The sequence below is a fragment of the Ictalurus punctatus genome, chromosome 17, assembly GCF_001660625.3.
Source record: "Ictalurus punctatus breed USDA103 chromosome 17, Coco_2.0, whole genome shotgun sequence".
NCBI classification, from domain to species: Eukaryota; Metazoa; Chordata; class Actinopteri; order Siluriformes; family Ictaluridae; genus Ictalurus; species Ictalurus punctatus.
This window is the reverse complement of record NC_030432.2, coordinates 10,904,645-10,923,451: the sequence shown is the minus strand read 5'-3', so window position 1 is coordinate 10,923,451 and position 18,807 is coordinate 10,904,645. Positions and strand designations below refer to the sequence as shown.

The window sequence follows — 18,807 nt, the reverse complement described above, 5'->3', positions numbered from 1 at the left end:
GTATATTACCTTCAGTTAAGGCTAAATGCAAATGCTGTTGTGCAGTGTTAGTGCAGGTCCTGTGAGATCTATAGCACACAGCTGATATTTTGGTCAGTAAGCATTATGATGGGATGCAGGCCCAAATAACCCCCATAAGCTCTGTTCATTAGCAGTGTAAGAGAAACAGAAGCCTAGTGTCTACAGCTCAAGTACCTAAAGGAGGATTAAGCTGAATGTATCTACCCGATGTAGTTATTATGTACTGCTGACAAAACTGAGCCCTACAACATGACTCACATTACCTCTCCTTACAGCAGTGAGCTTTGCTTGATATAGCTTTCAAAAAAAGGGACAACACCTTTATTTAATTTCAGTTTTAGAATATCCTAGCAATAGGTAGTATGCGAATATCTCAATCTGCTTTTCAAAAGTCAAGAGCCATCTCTGTGTGTGTATTTATTGTTCTCTGGTTTGTTTGATGTTTAACAGCACACTGGTCTGTACCCCATTGTGGCAAAAAGTCTTCGTCGCATTGCAGAGGGAAAAGATCCAGTGGACTGGCACATCCACACCTGTGGCATGGCTAACATGTTTGCGTTTCACACCCTGGGTTACGACGATCTGGATGAGCTCCAGAAAGAACCACAGCCTCTCATCTTTGTGCTTGAACTGCTAAAGGTCATTCTCATTTCTCTCACTTCTATTTCACATCTGTAAAGAAATCATTTCATGTACAAAGAGATACTAAATATTAAGCAAGCACATATTGTTCTAGTCAGGGTATTTTCATAGACCGATTGTGTAAGAGATTTCTGTTTGGCAATTTATTACAAATCTGAAAATGCAAGAGGGACTTATAAAATACTTCTCTAGAATGGCCACTAGGTTGAGCTCTGGATTTATTTTCAGTTTAAGGTTCTCTAGAGTACATTTTTTATGGCTCTCCCTATAACACTATAGACACTATATCATTGTTACACTATATACATTATTTAATGTGGTTTTGATATTTTGTGTGTCGTGTTGTTCAGGTTCAGCAGCCGAGTGAGTATCACAGGGAGTCGTGGGCGATGAGCGATGAGGAGAGACTGAAGGCTGTTCCTGTGCTCCATGGCCAAGGGAACAAACTGTACAAACAGGGTCGCTTTGAGGAGGCCACAAACAAGTACAAGGAGGCAATCCTTTGCATCAAGAATGTTCAGTCAAAGGTGAGTGAGCCAAGACTTGACTATGGATGACTGATGACTAGTTGGGGGATAAAAGTGAATGGAAAATTAATTGATATCTGAATGCCTGATATGTGTGTGTGTGTGTGTATTCTTTTAGGAGAAGGCCTGGGAGGTCCCCTGGCTAAAGCTCGAGAAGATGGCCAACACTCTCACACTCAACTACTGCCAGTGTCTGCTGCGCATGCAGGAGTATTATGAGGTCATTGAGCACACTAGTGACATCATAAACCAGCATCCTGGTGAGTGTAGAATATAGACTTCATAACTTTGGTTTGAACTTATTCCAGGTTGGTGTAATCAATGGAGTTACTGTGTAATCATGTAGAATAACAGTGATACACCAAAGCAAGTCATTTTGAGAATTGTATGTGAAGCACTACTATACATTGGTTTGTGTTGCATAGGGGTGATGAAAGCTTTTTACTTGCGGGGAAAAGCACACATGGAGGTGTGGAATGAGGCCGAGGCCAGGGCTGACTTTCAAAGGGTGCTGGATCTAGATCCAAGTATGAAAAAGTCAGTAAAGAAAGAGCTAGCTGTTCTCAACATGCGTATGGAGGAGAAGAGAGAGGAGGACAGACAAAAATACAAAGGCATGTTCACAGCCACAGCAACAGGGCAAACAATTCCAGGGCAAACACAGGAACAGACGAATACAGACCAAGAAACAGCAGAACAATCAACTACTGAACAAGAACCTTCCAAGCAAGTGGCCCTGGAGCAAGCACCTACAGAACAAGAAACGGCATTGAAGGAAACTGCAGAGAAAGACAATCCGGAGCAGGAAACTGTGAAGCGAGAAACTCCAGAGGCAAACAATCCAGATGAGAAAACAATAGAGCAAGAAACTCTAGAGAAGGAAACTCCAGAGAAGAAAACATTAGAGCAAGAAACTCTAGAGAAGGAAACACTAGAGCAGGAAACTCCAGAGAAGAAAACATTAGAGCAAGAAACTCTAGAGAAGGAAACACTAGAGAAGGAAACTCCAGAGAAGGAAACTCTACAGCAAGAGATTGCAGAGCAAGTTACTCCTGAAAAGGGAACTGCAAGACAAGAAAATGCACCAGATTTAACCGCAACTGTTGAAGAAGCAACACCAGAACACTACAAATAATGACTCATGTCAGTGATGAAGACACGTAATGAAACAGACTGATAGCCGTTTGCTCAATGTGATCCCTGTTATTGGAATTTATTTATTAGGGCATGAAATGGGCATATTGCTTACTTTCAGGGGTGCTTAAAATCTGATATTTGATATAATACTATGGCATAATATTTATTAGATGAATGATTTTCCATCAGGGTAATTTTGGGTAAACCATCAACCATATAATGCCAGTAGATCTGTGCTATTAACATGCATTTCAAGCAGCATGCTGTAATAAAACACATTTAACAGACTCATTGCCTTGAAAGAGTGGTCATTCGCTACAATGATGTTTCAGTTGCTTTTTTATGGTCTACATGGCTTTTAATGATCATTTTGCTAAATGAAGAAAAACAAATCATATTGTCAGTATAGCTCACACACGCACTCGACATGGTATCTCAAAGTCAAAGTCAACTTTATTGTCATTCTTTCTCATCACAGACACTCAGTTTCTGTCTCAAGTGTGTTAAAATCAGATTAAGAACCTTTAGACTGCTCACTGTCAATTAGCTTATAGGAAATTCCCCTAATTCCCCATAGACAATAGTTAGATTGAAAAATTGTGCTGTTCATATTACTGGAATCAGACACTTAGCTCTTACTTTTTAATGCTGCATTGTGACATTAAACATTAGCCCTTTTAAAAGCACCTGCCTAGATTCAAAAGAAAAAAAAACTATGCTGTATTTTTTTAGTTAACCTTTCCTGGTGTTTGCTTCCGGCTGGTTTGAGATGGATGGGCTATGATGGAGATATGCAATATTAAATGCACAAAATAAACATACTATATATGCTACAAAAACAGCTAGTCCCTAGACTATACGACCTTTAGCAGTCATCCAATATGTCTAGGCTTTGTGCCTTTGTAGGCAGATCTCTGGTTAACAGAGGTAATAGAGGGCAGTTAAACACAAGAACAGTAAAATAAATAAAAAAGTCTTTATTTATTTATTTTTTTTATATTTGAAAAGCCATGCAGGAATTATGACATTCCTATCTTCTTTTGCATCATTGTTATTGGATTGTTTGTGTTATTTTGAGACACCACTGACACAACTGGCAGTCTCTAGCACAAATTGCTGGAAATATTAATGCTGGCTATGACAGAAAGGTGTTAGAACACACAGTGCATCACAGCTTGCTGCGTGTGGGGCTGTGTAGCTGCAGATCGGTCAGAGTGCCCGTGCTGAGCCCTGTCTACCGGCAAAAGCGCCTACAATGGGCAGATGAGCATCAGAACTGGATCATGGAGCAATGGAAGAAGTGGCCTGCTATGATGAAACACAGTTTCTTTTACATCATGTGGACGGCTAGGTGTGTGTGTGTCGCTTAAATGGGGAAGAGAAGGCGCCAGGATACACTATGGGAAGAAGGCAAGCTGGTGGAGGAAGTATGATGTTCTGAGCTACGTTTTTCTGGGAATCCTTGTGTCCTGGCATTTATATGGATGTTACTTTGACATGAATCACCTACCTAAACATGGCTGCAAACCAAGTACACCCATTCATGTCAACGGTATTCTCTAATGGCAGTGGATGCTTTCAGCAGGATAATGCACCCTGCCACACTGCAAAAATTGTTTAGGAATGATTTGGTGAACATGAGAAAGAGTTCAAGGTGTTGACTTGGCCTCCAAATTCTCCAGATCTTAATCTGATCAAGCATCTGTGGGATGTGCTGGACAAACACATCCAATCCATGGAGGCCCTGCATACAGGACTTTATAGATCTGCTGTTAACTTTTTGGTGCTAGACAAGGATGCCCATTCTGTCCATCCATATTTGCCATTTTTATAGAACCATTAGCCGCAGCAATAAGACAAAATGTAAATATTAATGGGATCCAGACAGCAAACATCCATCAATCCATCCATCTTCTAAGGCTTACTCCTTCTTCAGGGTCACGGGGGAACCTGAAGCCTATCCCAGGGAACATCGGGCACAGGGCAGGGTACACCCTGGACAGGGTGCCAGTCCATCACAGGGCAGAATCACATACACACTCACACACCCATTCATACACTACAGACACTTTAGACACGCCAATCAACATACCATGCATGTCTTTGGACTGGGGGAGGAAACCGGAGTGCCCGGAGGAAATCTTGGTGTCAAAACATCCACCAAGCTGTCAGACTACCATAAACTCAATTTTGACCCTTTATGAACACCATACGTAATGATATCCAACGCTGGATAAACCTCCCCCTCTCTCTCATTGGCAGAATAGCATCCATAAAAATTACGATACTACCCAAAATGAATTAGTTATTTTCAATGATCCCAGTTCAACCTCCCCCTTCTTGTTTCAAATCACTCAACTTGACCCATCATAACCCTGACTTCACAAACACGGTTAAGATAACAAACATCTCCACATGGGTAGATAAAGGCATTAACACATATCAAAACAACACCTTTTCATCATTCCCATATCTAGCCAAAAAGCATGAACTAGAAAATAAACATGTCCTTGAATTTCTACAACTTAAATCCATTATATGCTCTAAAATTAACCTAAAAGACAACACATTAGACCTCCACCCATTAGTATCAGAACTAATAAATATATCACCACCGACTAAAGTCTTAACCAAAATATAGAAAATAATATCCAAATCCAACTCCTAAACTGCCGTACCTTGTAGCTATCACACCTAGAGAAGACTTTTGGTGACAGATATTACAGAACATGTCCCTCATAGCTAATAACATAAGTCTGCACCTGATACAGTACAAAATAATCCACAGAGCTCAGTACACAGGTCGTAGGATGTATAGAATGGGCTTCGGGGAATCAGACACTGCACACAAAATAAAACAGACGATTACATACATGCAATATGGGACTGCACACCAGTTAAGCACTTCTGGAAACAAATCACTGAGGAAATATCTTGTTTTCTAAATAGCATCATCCCACTTTCCCCTTCACTTTCCCTACTTGGAGATACATCTAGGATCAACATTACAAAGGTCTGGAGAAGGAGCCGGTTTTGGACCGGTCCCACCGGACCCTTCAGCCGAAGCCCAAGCCTGGTGAACGACCACGAGCTATTGTGTGCAGATTCCACTATCACAGTGACTGTGTTGATATTTTACGCCGTGCGAGAGAGCTCCAGTGGATTAAAGTGAGGGATTTGACCATCTCCGTTTTCCCTGACTACACAGCCAAGACAGCCCGGGCCCGGGCCGCGTTTAACGAGGTTCGGCGTCAACTTCGTGGTATTGAGGGAGCTCGCCATGGAATACTTCACCCAGCTCGGCTTCGCATTACATATAACGGTGTTCAGAAGGACTTTATTTCAGCGGAGGAAGCAGCAGACTACGTTAAACTCTTGATATCGGGGTGAACTGCAACACCTATATAGTGGGGCTTTTTTCACTTTTATTCTTTTTTTGCACTCGGCCTTCCAGCTCTACAGAATTCGGATTCTTATTGAAGATATTGTCGGTGCATTACTTCGTCTAGATTTGGTGGACTCACTCCTCTTAAATGTACTTCTGTATTAATGTGCTTCTCTGTTTTGATGCTCTGGCTGGGTAAGAGTTTATTTCATTTTATTAGTGTTGTTTCCTCATTTCTACGTGCTACACTGTGTTATATTATTTGTTACAAGTCTTTAAACGGTAAGGACATTATATTTGTTAAAGTGCGCAGACTATTTTCAGATTTGAAGTCAGTAGGGGACTTTTCTCTTACTGGAATATTGTTTTTGTTTAGGTAATTTATTTGGTTAGTTCGGCTTACTCTTTGAGTTGTTTTCACATTGTGGACAACTCTTGGTGGGAAACACTGCTGTCTCCCTTTGTTTTATGGAGACTTTGGGTGTGTTGGGGGGGAGGGGGGGCCCACTCCGGCTGGGACAGGCACGCCTTTAAGATTTATTTGTTGGAACGTCAGAGGTAATCCTGTCAAGAGATCTAAGGTTTTTACATATTTGAAACGTCTTCCACTCGAACTTTAATTTGAAAGTAGGAGGGGTCGCTATTTTAATTGACAAAAGGTTTACAGTTTTCATCCACTAACGCTATCGCTGATGCGAACGGTAGATATATTATATTTGCTGGTACTCTAATGCAAAGACAGGTATTGTATACGCTCCTAACTTAGATGAATGTATTTATTTATTTATTTATTTATTTATTTATTTATTATTTTATAAATGGCATCCCTTTATTGTATAACTTTATGGAGTTACAGACACTTCCCACTTAAATTTTTGTACCTGTTCTTGGGTTTTATAATGTTTATATAACCAGCGACAGTTATTGAGTGGCCATGATGAGCCGTGGGGGTTCCTTCTTCTCAATGAAATATTTGGGAAAGGGAATGGAGGAGAGAAGAGAAAAGGTAAATGAATCACATGAGAATGAATCATATGAAAATGAATCACATGAAAATGAATCATATGAAAGTAAATAAATAAATTAAAACGAAATCAAAGGAAAACACAACAGTCCTTCGTACAGCACTAACCATCGCTAATATATATATATATATATACACACACACTAACAAATTGGAAATCAAAGAGCAATATTAATATCACACATTTGAAAAACCTAATAATCGAATATATATACACACACACTAACAAATTGGAAATCAAAGAGCAATATTAATATCACACATTTGAAAAACCTAATAATCGACTACTTAACACTGCAAAAACGCTCTGCCTCAATCAAAAAAAGAAACTTTCAAATGTAACTTTGTTCGGATACCACTGATCACCTCCGTACACCAGGGAATCACCTTGCAATAGCCAACAATACAGCTTCTACAGACCAACTACATAATCAAAGCCTCAAACAGGATGCTCACAAACACAGGTAAATAAACAAAACATACACGCATACAACGTTCACAGAATCCAAAGTCGGTGTTATACATATTAATTAACTCAACTGACATTTCAAATATTACACACTTTCCTCCCATACCCCCTCAACCCATCGCTTTGATAAGTACCATATTCCAGTCATATCTACTGTCTTGTGTTGTCTACTCCATCTTATAACTGTCCCCTCCATGTCCCACACCCACTACTCACCCACAGCACACCTTCAGAGGTCTTGTGGAGTCCATGCCTTGATGGGTCAGAGCTGTTTTGGCAGTACAAGGACCTACACAAAGACCAACACAATGTCAGTTGGTTTTAATGTTATGGCTGAGCAGTGTACATAGCTCCTAGGTCCTGGGTTTGATCTTAAGGTTAGGTTACTGTCTGTGTGGAGTTTCACACGTTGGCATGGGCTTTAACTGTATTCATTTAATTCAATTCAACTTTATTGTCATTACACCTTAAAGAATAATGAAAAGAATTTCACACTCCTCTCTCCATCCAAACATTACAAACATTAATGATGCATTTAACTTTATACATCTGAATGCAAAACAGTAGTCAGGCTCTACAAAAGCAAGATTTACATAAATGCATTCAACAGCATTTACAGAAAAAGCACGCCATGTATAATTAAACAGCAGTAACAATGATTCATTCTCTTACTCCTGTGGGCATTTTTGGAATCATGCTGGATTTGTAGACTATCGCTGATTTTTTTTTTTTAACATGATATTGATTTGTTGGCAAAAGCTGCAGGTTATTGATTTTAGAATCTGAAACTTTTATGTACAAAAATTGATTTGAGACTGTCCAATACCTATTTCCGCTGGACTGAACTGTGGAAAATGGTGTGAGCGATAGGGAGTGCCTCTCTACACCTCTGTCTATGGGGAGAGTCCGGGCGCAGCAGCGCGGGGGCTGATGGGAAGAACAGTGCACTGTCCTGTAGTGAGTAGTGTGCAGTGAAGTGAAGTAAAGCTCGAGCAGTCCTCATCAGCAGCTTTAACGCAACAGCAGCTTTAAATACAACAAAGCCAAAAATCCCGCGGCACGACACGCAGCTACTGCGCTCTCTCTCTCTCTCTCTCTCTCTCTCTCTCTCTCTCTCTATCACACACACACACACACACACTCTCTCTCTCTTTTTCTCTATCACACTCACTTTCTCTCTCTCTCTCACACACACACACACTCTCTCACACACACACACACTCTCTCTCACTCTCTCACACTCTCTCCATCATTCTCTCTCACTCTCACACACACACACTCTCTCTCACACACACGCTCTCTCTCTCTCACACACTCTCTCTCTCTCTCTCTCTCTCTCTCTCTCTCTTTCACCGTTTGTGCGCATAGAAACGTGGTTAATTTTGGTAATCTCAAACACCTTTAATCTTGCGCAAAGAAGAAAAGTGATGATGGTGCGCTTTGGTGAATGACTTCTTCTATTCCTCGGAATCGCTTTGGACTGACTGCTTTTGTGAGAAGGGAGGATTGAGTGGAAGCGCTGATCTGAAGTGTCCGGGGAAGAGGAAACGAGCAGATGTGAATGGGAGCACACTGACAGCCTGCAGTTCTCCGGATGTGACTGGTCCTCCGAGCGTCTAGTGGATGCTGAAAGTGCTCTTCATCAGTAGGGTCTGTTGTAAACACGTCTTATTGGGAACTAGACCAGTGCGTAACTGAACTGCAAACGATGGAAGTTTAGCGCTGCCGCATTATTTCATTTCTACACCGGTGTTTCTACAAAACGGGTGGTTTTTTTTTTTTTTTTTTTTTTCTCCTCAGTGTAAACTGACTTTCGGAGGTGAAGCATGGCCATAAACACCGACAGTGAGTTTGAGAAGTCGGGTCTGGCTGAAAGCGGCAGGGCGCAGCAGGAAACGGAGAAGCTGCTGCGTGAAGGCGGGGCAGGAAACGGGCTCAGCATGTCCACCTCGGGCACTCTCACTGTGGACGTAGAGAAAGGACCCGAGAGCGAGCAGAATGGCCATGGGGGACCACAGAGATCCAGTTCGGTGGTGCAGCTCGCCTCGGCACCTCTGTCTTCCTCCAGACCAAGTCTGAGCCGCACCTCATCCACCGGCAACGCGGTGCAGGAGCAGCCCAAGCCCAAAGACTACCTGCTGCTGGTCATCCTGTCCTGCTTCTGTCCCGTGTGGCCCGTCAGCATCGTAGCGCTCGTGTATTCCATTATGGTAAGGAAATAATGGAAAAGTTACATTCTGCACATTTGCTCGGCTTTCCCAGTATTTCCTAGTTAATATAATTAGCTTTTAGAATAAAGCTTTAAATCTATTCATCACCTTTCCAGGTAAAAGATACATACTAATGGTACAAAGGTACAGTGTGCTCTTGATGGTCCCACTTCACACATAAGCAATGGTAGCTAAAGTTTAGTCCTTTTTCTCTGAGCGTGTAATGCTAAAATGTTAAAATAAGACATGCTCTGTTCAATTTACTCTTACACTGTAGAGACCCCTTATATTAATCCAGCCCTGATATGTGTCTCTATATCTGTGAGTCTTCAGTTCATATTGATGTGCCCAGAGCATTTGCACAGCTAAATGCACAAAAAAAAAAAAAAAAAAAAAAAAAAAACCCAAAAAACAAAAGTGATTTAAAGCCACGCTTCACACTGAGCTAAGGCTTGGCACTGAGAGAAAATTGTTCTTTCGCATTCATGGCCCAAACCTAAACCAGACTGACTATCACAATAGTCTCATGTATTTTAGGATGGACACATTTGTTAGATTTGATCTCTTACTCAGTTCTATAGGAATACTTTAATAATCATAAAGTCCAACATTGTATAGTCTGAAACCTAACATATTTCCCCTATGTTTTACCTAGTATTTTCCCCTGTTTCTTGCCTGAATCATCTGTAAAAAAAAAAATAAATAAAATAAATAAAAATCAAAGATGGAAATCAGTAACATAAGCCAGTTTTATAGGTAGAAAAAATCATGCACTGGCCACCAGCAAGCCCTGGCTGCTTATATCAAATATCCAAAATGTGCCAAGATAATGTCTTTCCCACTGTAATCATTTATTCTTGCAGTCTCCAACAGGGAATCATAACTCATAATAGCCTCTCATTTAGTGCTAGAGGCAGGATGGTAGTGCTGGGTGCGGCTCCATGCATTGGGCTGACTGGTGTGTGTGTGTGTGTGTGTGTGTGTGTGTGCAGTATTGAGAGAAATCACTCCACTCTCTCATAAGAGATGTTGAACCAAATGGTCTTCCCCTGATGTTAGTGTATCAGAAATAGCTATTCGTGGGGAAACACTTCTGAAAAAAACACTTGGAGAGGAGGGAAATTGGATATCTGCATATCAGAAATTGGATATGTGAAATATCCAATATCGATATCTCTCTTTCTTGTTTTTGAGGACTCCCAGCCATAGATAGCCAGTGAACCATCTGGAGTTGAAATATTGATTCCACGTTTCTAGGGATGGTAACAGTAACAAGACAAGCTTACACCAGTGACAGACAGGCAGAGTCGAGGTGCATGTAAAACCTCTTAACTATTCAAAAACCCTTGAGGAATTCTATGTAGAGCAGTCCAAGAGTGTGGCCTGATCTACAATATTTCTGTGTGGAGTAGAATAAAGTAGAATTAAAAAGTGGGGTGTAAGAGAGTTATTTCTTAGGTTTCCCTGCATACTCCAGACTTTCACATTGGTCTTTAGCCAATGTGTTAGTGCTGTCCTTGTGCCTATCATTTTGTCTCTACAGGGAAAATGGAGAGTTGTCTCTAGAGAAATGCAAAGACAGATTGTTTTGAACTGCTGTTTCAGCAGGATCATGTACACGCAGTAACTCCAATTCCTGCAAAGTAGTAAAGTTAGAATCTGCTCGATTTTTCACTAACGCAGTGTGGGGAAAATGGAGACATCATAAGGGTACAGGAGAATGATTTTTTAGGACTTTTCCACACTTCCACACAGGGAAATATTGTACAGTCTTAAAAACGGTTCTTCAAGGAATTTATCTTTAGCTTCCAGATAGAAATCTACTTGGAACACTCCATTGTAGGGTTTTACATAGGACATTGAAGAGCTTCACTTGAGGGGCAAACTGAAGAGTGTTCTGACAGCACAATGATTACTTGTATTGTTTGTAACGGTTGCTGACATTGTGTTGCAAACATACCTTATGCACCAACCACAGACATCCAAGCAGTCTGAGCTTGTTCACCAGACGACTGGATTCAAATGGGCTTGGCTTTCATTTCTACTCCATCAGAAGGGGGAGTTCCAGATGAAACAAGAGCAATAGTAGGAGAGACGGGAAATTGCAGTTGTTAGGCAGAGGTCACACACAGAAACAACTTTCACACCTGTTAGATGCTAGCAGAGGTCCTTTACACAGCTTATTAGGTATAGAAGACAGTATGGGAGAGAAAGAGAGGGAGAGAACAGATAGCGCATTGTCAAGGTGTTTCTTTCTAGTGCATTATCAAAGACTCTTGAGATGAATTAGAAGGCAGAAAATATGGTTGGTTACAGAGATCAGTAAGATGTACTTGCAAGTTGCAGCTCATGGATGCAGGAAGGATCCCATTACTAAGTCCATTTATTAGACTAAGCAATGCTTGAAATAAAGGGAGGGCCAGAGCTACAAGACTGTATGCTGGGCAGTTATGGCTCTCGGAGTTGCAACAAAGTCCACGCATTTCAGTTGATGTTTCCCTTTTGTTTTATTCCTCCTCTTAGTATGACCTGATCAGTAGAACAGGAACCTTTCCAGCAACGGATGACTCTTTAAGCACAAGCTCAGCAGCTGCAAACAAACAAAAGCTAAGGAAAATGATAATGCCTATCGAGCAATTTATCCAAGCTGCACATTTTGAGTTTTTACACTACTATGTGAACAATCACTTTATAGATGCTCAGTGTCAGTGAGATCGTGTTTCTAGTGCACCTGCTCACATACTGACCGCAGACGCTTTATGTACAGTAAGAGAGCTGAGTCAGTGGTTGATTGAACCACAGTGCGAGTAGCTCTTCCATTGCTGACATTACTTGGTTGTCACTTTTGCTTCTGACCTTTAACGGGGCTGTTCCTGCCATTATTAATGGCTGAAGCTTGTAAGAGTGTACTCCTTCAACATAACAGATTACACTGGGCAGTATCGTGGGGGAAGGGTTTACGGTGTTGTCAAGTGCATCAAATACCATGCATAAATGCTTGCTCTGCAGTAATGCCAAAGAATTTAAAATCCACAAGGAAAATACAGCTGGAATAAAAATATCCATTTGTCACACTGTGGGAGGTAATCCTGATCCTCTTGCTTGCAGAGAAAACACATTATTAATCTATATACTCATTAGATTCCTGCACAGCTTCTCACTGCTCACATAATTATGCAAAACTTGGTAAATGTCCAAAGCCTAATTTAAAAAAGTTTGTTACACTCTTAGAAGCAAAATATATGGTTAACAGTCCTAGCTTTCTAAATAGGTTTTATTAGGAACCTTTTGTGAATGGGAACACCTTCTTTTGCAGGGCTCTACATAGACCTATTAAGGGTTCTCTTCTACAGGAACAAACGAAGAACCCTTTAAGATGTCTGGTTTAACAGCGTATAGATAGTAGTGGTGTAACACAATGACACTAACTGTATCTGTATCTGTTTGGTGCTCCAAATATTTGCATCTACTAATCGTAGGGTTCAATACCCAGCCCACATGACTCCACATGCCGAAGTGTCCTTGGGCAAGACACGGAACCTTGCATGGCAGCTCTGCTACAATTGGTGTGTGAGTGTGTGTGTGAATGGGTGAATGAGAACCAGTGTAAAGCATTTTGTAGAATCGCTAAGGTTAAAAAAGTGCTATATAAGTGCAGACCATCTGTATATTCAGATTTAAACCTGAAGTGGGCGTGGCCTAAACCAGAAGTTTATGGGAAATTCCAGAGGCAGAAATTCCAGCATGGTCTGTGAATTTTGGCTCTGACATTTTCTCAACCTCAGCTAGAGTACATAATTTGTCTCATATAGAGCTGTGGAGGGTTTTTTTTGTTGTTGTTTTTTTTTTTTTTTTAGATTTAATTTGTTTTCTAATGCATTTAGTTCATCCTGTTTCCCAAATTATAAACACACTAGTAATCTAATTTAATTTCACCATGACCCTGATCAGGCAGAATTCTGTAAATGCATCATACAGCACGAGGTCTTTGTTTGTCCTGCAAACTTCATACGCATACCTGTGCATCTCGTATTATCTGTATTTGTATCTTTTTAGAACACATCGTCTGTTCATTCAGAATAATGTATATGTGATCGACTACATCCTTAGTAGATATTAACAAGTTTTGGCTCGGCACCATCACAGTACAGCTATCCCATCTGTCCTGATACTGTGTAATTATAAAGCAGAGAGGATGAAGGGAGGAAGGAGAGATAAATGACATTTTAGTATGCACAGTTTTTCAAGAACTTGAATTCCATTGATTCAAAGCACCAAGGTGGCTTGGGAAGGGGGGGGGGGGCAGGGTTGTTGGGGGTGATTGGGTTCTCACTCTGCTCAGGAGCAGTTTGACAGAGTAGTAATTCAATCCCCTACAGTAATGACCCCTGCTCTAAGCAAACACACCTGCAATGCTGAGATGGAGTATAATAGGTGGCCATGTTGTGCATACAGTCCAGTACAAATAGAAGATTATAAGGCTTGTCTAGTAATTGCCTAGCTGATTGTTAAATCCAAAGCCGGTCTTGGATCAAACAAATACACAATATTTCATTACAACTCAAAGGATAATGCTTTCTGCTTATAGATGTTAATATATTCTCTGCGCCCAATCCTCCATAACATTGTTCAGTTACATTAAATTGAAGTAGAATCTGTAAAACAAATGAAATAGAAAAAAAGGGTTAAGCATTAAATACTGTCCCTCCACCAGGATCTAGTCTCTCATACTGCGCAGGTGACATCATTACAGTATTATGGAAAGTATGAAAAAGTCATGTAAACAGCCTGAAATTATGAACTATTATACTGAAAAAGATTGCTGTCTTAATGAAATATATTTCTAAGAGTAATTTTCACTGGGATTACATTTTAATCTTATTCAATTAAATATTTCAAATAGAGATCTACATTTACCACACTATATTCAGTTCTGTGTTTCTGCGACAAGTTCTCTGTGGCTGGATATCAAATTCCTTGAGAAATTGGCCTGATGTCAGATCTAATTGATCACTCCTGATGTATGCACCAGAGGATGTGAACGATTTATTTTTCTTCTGAGATCAGCAGTGAACCGCAGTAAAAAGGCATTCATTTCACGTTACTTTGCCAAATCGTGTTCAGCACCACGGACAGCAGCAGTGTAAAAGCCAGTCTTTCCGGTTGCTGCTCTTCTGCATCCGCTGATTTTTAAGGTTATATCACATCACTGAGCATGTAAACAGAAGTATAGGAGTAATGGTATGTATGGAGAGTGTGCTGTAGGGTGAGGTGCCTCTGTCAGGGGCTTTTTCTTTCAGCTGCGCTGCTCTGTATCGATTGCTTTAATGCAGTCTAGAGGGGCTTTTCCCAGAGTGCACTGAAGCGCTAATAGGAAGTGGTGGCATAGGGTCCCTGTTAACGAGAATACATAGTCCTCAGGAAGCTCAGCATGTCTCCATGCCACTGATGACAGCTGTGGTAGGACTTACAATAACACATTGTGGTTATTTCATTCTCTAGAATAAAAAGCTGGCTCCTAAACATAATAGGATTCCATACACCAAGTGGGGAAGTAATCCGAGTCAAAATAACTTAATCCATCTTTATGCAGTGTGATACAGAGTTCAGGTTCTGATCTTTGTTAGGCTGCTACTGTAATGGCAACTCATACATATTTGAACAGGAAGCACTTTGTGCTCTTTGTGAGATCTGAGATTTTTCAGGGAGATTTTGAAGCCTTCAACATCTTTCTGTCTTTTTCATTCAGTCCAGAAACAGCCTACAGCAGGGGGATATCGATGGTGCAAGACGTCTGGGTAGCTTGGCTCGCCTACTCAGCATCGTGGCTATCATCCTGGGCCTGGTCGCAATTATTGTCTACGTTGTGGTATCAGGTACTACACACTCATGCACTTTATTTTGCAAATTTGTCATTGTTTTGGGTCCAATGAAAGTAAAGTGTCAGCCTGTCGGAAGATGTGATCTGGGGTAGCAAGTCTAAACCAGACTTAAATAATTCTACTGTTGATTTCAGTCAGTAATTGAAAACAGTAACTCAAATAGAAAATATATAATGAAACATGAACTGCTTAAACAATCAGTCAAGATTGATTAGGATTTGAGAACAGTAGTGTGATACCATATATCACAAAGGTTGTGTGTATACACATCACTGTGTGTATATGCATAAAATTTACAGTTGAGTGCAAAAGTTTCTAAGAAAAATATCTACAAAACACAACAATACAAACCATTATTGTTAACATTTTGGAAAGATGTTGTATGATGACCCTCTCAGATCAGACCTGATCTGAAGAAGGAAAATCATGCAGTTACAGGTCAAGAGCTTCAGTTAATGTTCACATCAAACATCTTAATGGAGAAGATCTCAGTGACTTTGAACGTGGCATTGTTTTTGGTGCCAGACCAAAATTGTATTTTATAAACTGTTGATCTCATGGAATTTATACACCCAACATTCTATAGAGTTTACACAGAATGGCCACAAAAAAAACATCCAGGGAGCAGCAATTCTGTGGGTGGAAATGGCTTGGTGATGAGAAAGGTTACAGGAGAACTGCGAGGCAGGGTAAAGAACAGATCTGTCATGAAGGCTATGGTAACTCAAATAATCACTCTTTACAACCATGGTGAGCAGAAAAGCGTCTCAGAAGCGTCTCAGGAACCACATCATACCTTAATATGGATAGGCTACAACAGCAGAAGATCACATCAGGTTCCACTCCTGTCAGTCAAGGACAAGAATCTGAGACTACAAAGGGCACAATCTCACAGAAAGTGGACAGTTGAAGACTGGAAAAACATCATCTTCTACTGTCCAGTTTCAGTGAGCATGTGCACGCATATGTAGGTTCAACATATTGAGCTTTCTGAGATGCTTTTCTGCTCACCACGGTTGTAAAGAGGGGTTCTTTGAGTTGTCGTAGCCTTCCTGTCAGCTTCTGGACATTCGCCTCTGACCATCTGGCATTAACATTCATGTTATAGTCAAAGTCATGGAGATCTCATACAGTATTTTCCCTATGCTGATGTTTGATGTGAACAATAACTGCAGATCTTGCCGAGTATCTACCAAGCTTATGCATTGTGCTTGCTGTCGACACATGATTTGGTAACTGGATAATTGCATAAATCAGCAGGGGTACAGGTGTTTATATGGTCCTAAGGCTATGCATACGTTTGAGCACTGTGTTCAAGTAGAAGTAGAAATGACAGCACAATTGTCGGTGCACATGATATAAGCATATAAAATAAACATTAAACCTAAAAAAACAACAAAAAACAAAACAAAACGGTGAGTATTTGAATAACATCTAAGCAAAACGTAATATTGCTTCCTTCCTAAATACACTCAAATTGCAGAAAATGTATAGTATCATCGAATACTGAATTCACTCATGGTTTTATATTTGAGCATAACTCAGAAATCTGACGTGTAACTACTCACTGCTTGATAATATTATATAGACGCATTTAGAGATTATAGCAGGTGGAAGTTTAATGAATGTTTCCTTGGAATGGATACTTGAGTGATAGATGACTCAGAGTGTCTCTGCTTTCTCCCACAGTGAGCTAAAGAACAGGAACACCCAGCTGACGAGAAATAACCATCTACAGCAAAAAAAAAAAAAAAAAAAAAAAAACCCACAAAAAAAACCTCTACTGTGTAATTTAAAAAATGAGATCTTTCTTATAAAATAATCTATAAAACAAAAAAAGAAATTAAAAGGAGTGTAGCAAAAAATAATATCTATTTACAGAGAAATGACGTGCATGCTTTAAGCTAATGTGTGCTTGATAAAAAAAAAAAAAAAAAACATTGAACAGGGAGTGCTTAGCATACACAAAATACTGTTCTTCTGGAGAACTGACTGAAGATGATGCCAAGGATGAGAGCAGAACTCTTCATCAAGATGGGGACTTTGAGCTGCGAGCTGCATCATAACCTTATATTACTCCTGAAATATCCAGATGCACAGATATATTTGCAATATAACTCTTCACATATATTTTATGTAAAGATTTGTATGACAAGATGAAATTAACTTTTGGGGAAACTGGAGACGCTTAGCTTTGCTGGATGACACGTGACCTCATGGACTCTGTCGAAGGAAAATGGAAGCGATTCTGAATGGGAGGAGTTTGTTTTTTCATTTACGTTATTTAATTTGTAGCTTTTGATTTACTAAGATGACCACGTGCATGTGAAAAGCCAAATTTCATCACATCCCATTAGAAAGACTGCGGGTATTTAAAGTGGATTGCACATGCTACATGCCCAGGGCTGATCTTGGCTCAGATGAGCTGATTCTCTTTGCCTTGCTGTTGGAAGTGGTCTGAGAACTGAGCATTGAAAAGCATGTTGAATCCCCTCTCCAATCTGAGCTACTTGCTGAAGCATGGACAAATGTCTAGAGGCATGAAGAGGGCAGGACCACTTCATTGTGCTCTGTGCCAAAGCCCTCAGAACTGTACTCTACCCGCAATCACTGAAATCACTAGTGCAGAATGCCAGTCCAGCTCTTCTGGACTCCTAACTTGTATACATATGCTATATATCCATATACTTATCAAAATATATAGGCATGCTGTAGACAGACAGTACTATTCTCTCTCACACACTCAAAAAAATCGCCATCTTACAAATTAAGTTGTTTCTTTGATATGACACAAATGACAGTATTTACTGCATCTCTGCATAATTAACCTAGTGACGTAAAAAAAGGAAATTCATCATCTAAATCTTTGTCTAAAGACCTAGATTTGGCTATTAGGCTTTTTCTTCATAGATGAAATAAACAACAATGTTCTCATTCTGTTCATTCTGAATTAAATATTTTACTGCCCCATTCCAAGCACTTTATTACCGGAGCCTTTTCAGGATTTTTACTCCAGATTCATGATTTTCTTCACGTTGATTGACAAATTTATGTATTTTTCTCTTTGATATATTGCCTTATTTTTTAATAGTAGAGACTGTTAGCATCTACAAACCACCCAGAAACACTAATCACTGGATTCTGTGTACTGTTTTACCTCATCCACCGCTTTTCTGTCCATACTGTGTGTGTGTGTGTGTGTGTGTGTGTGTGTGTGTGTGTGTGTGTGTGTGTGTGTTTATGTAAGAGGTAGAAATGCTGAGCTTTGCTTTAAGCTGTGGAACATTTAGACGAACACAGCTCACGTATAGAAATATCAGTTTGATACATCAGGTACTTACTGTACATTAAAGTGCAGTGCCAATATTGATGAGATGCACAAGTGCTGCTATGTGTCTAAAACTGTGATTTTTTTTTTTTTTAATTCTCTTTGGATATGACTTTTCATTTCATAGGTTCATTGTGTACTTCTGCATGGGTGGAATAAATGTTAACACGCATGATCTACAA

The 18,807-nt window shown here is 40.1% G+C and overlaps 2 protein-coding genes across 6 annotated transcripts in view; both read left to right on the top strand.

Moving 5' to 3' along the window:
- Nucleotides 1–2,728, top strand: part of aipl1 (aryl hydrocarbon receptor interacting protein-like 1) — a 33,809-nt gene extending 31,081 nt beyond the window's left edge. For 4 of the 5 annotated variants that reach the window (XM_047161226.2, XM_053687270.1, XM_053687271.1 and 1 more), the window contains 4 exons: nucleotides 472–660; nucleotides 1,014–1,190; nucleotides 1,309–1,450; nucleotides 1,616–2,727. In XM_047161226.2, the coding sequence (XP_047017182.2) occupies nucleotides 472–660; nucleotides 1,014–1,190; nucleotides 1,309–1,450; nucleotides 1,616–2,325 (1,218 nt within the window). In that variant the 3' untranslated portion in view covers nucleotides 2,326–2,727. Of the gene's footprint in view, nucleotides 1–471; nucleotides 661–1,013; nucleotides 1,191–1,308; nucleotides 1,451–1,615 lie in introns of all 5 variants that reach the window. The other variant, XM_017490243.3, reaches the window with a different exon arrangement.
- Nucleotides 2,729–9,031: 6,303 nt separating this feature from the next.
- Nucleotides 9,032–18,807, top strand: trarg1a (trafficking regulator of GLUT4 (SLC2A4) 1a). Its single transcript, XM_017490244.3, has 3 exons — nucleotides 9,032–9,415; nucleotides 15,165–15,291; nucleotides 16,987–18,807. The coding sequence occupies exons 1-3, from the start codon at nucleotides 9,032–9,034 to the stop codon at nucleotides 16,992–16,994; spliced, it is 519 nt and encodes a 172-aa protein (XP_017345733.1). The 3' UTR covers nucleotides 16,995–18,807.

Excerpts from the sequence above, each read along its gene's own strand:
- trarg1a (XM_017490244.3), top strand. The coding sequence starts at position 9,032 with ATGGCCATAAACACCGACAGTGAGTTTGAGAAGTCGGGTCTGGCTGAA. Across the intron at positions 9,416-15,164 it reads CGCTCGTGTATTCCATTATG|TCCAGAAACAGCCTACAGCA; the intron begins GTAAGGAAATAA and ends TTTTTCATTCAG.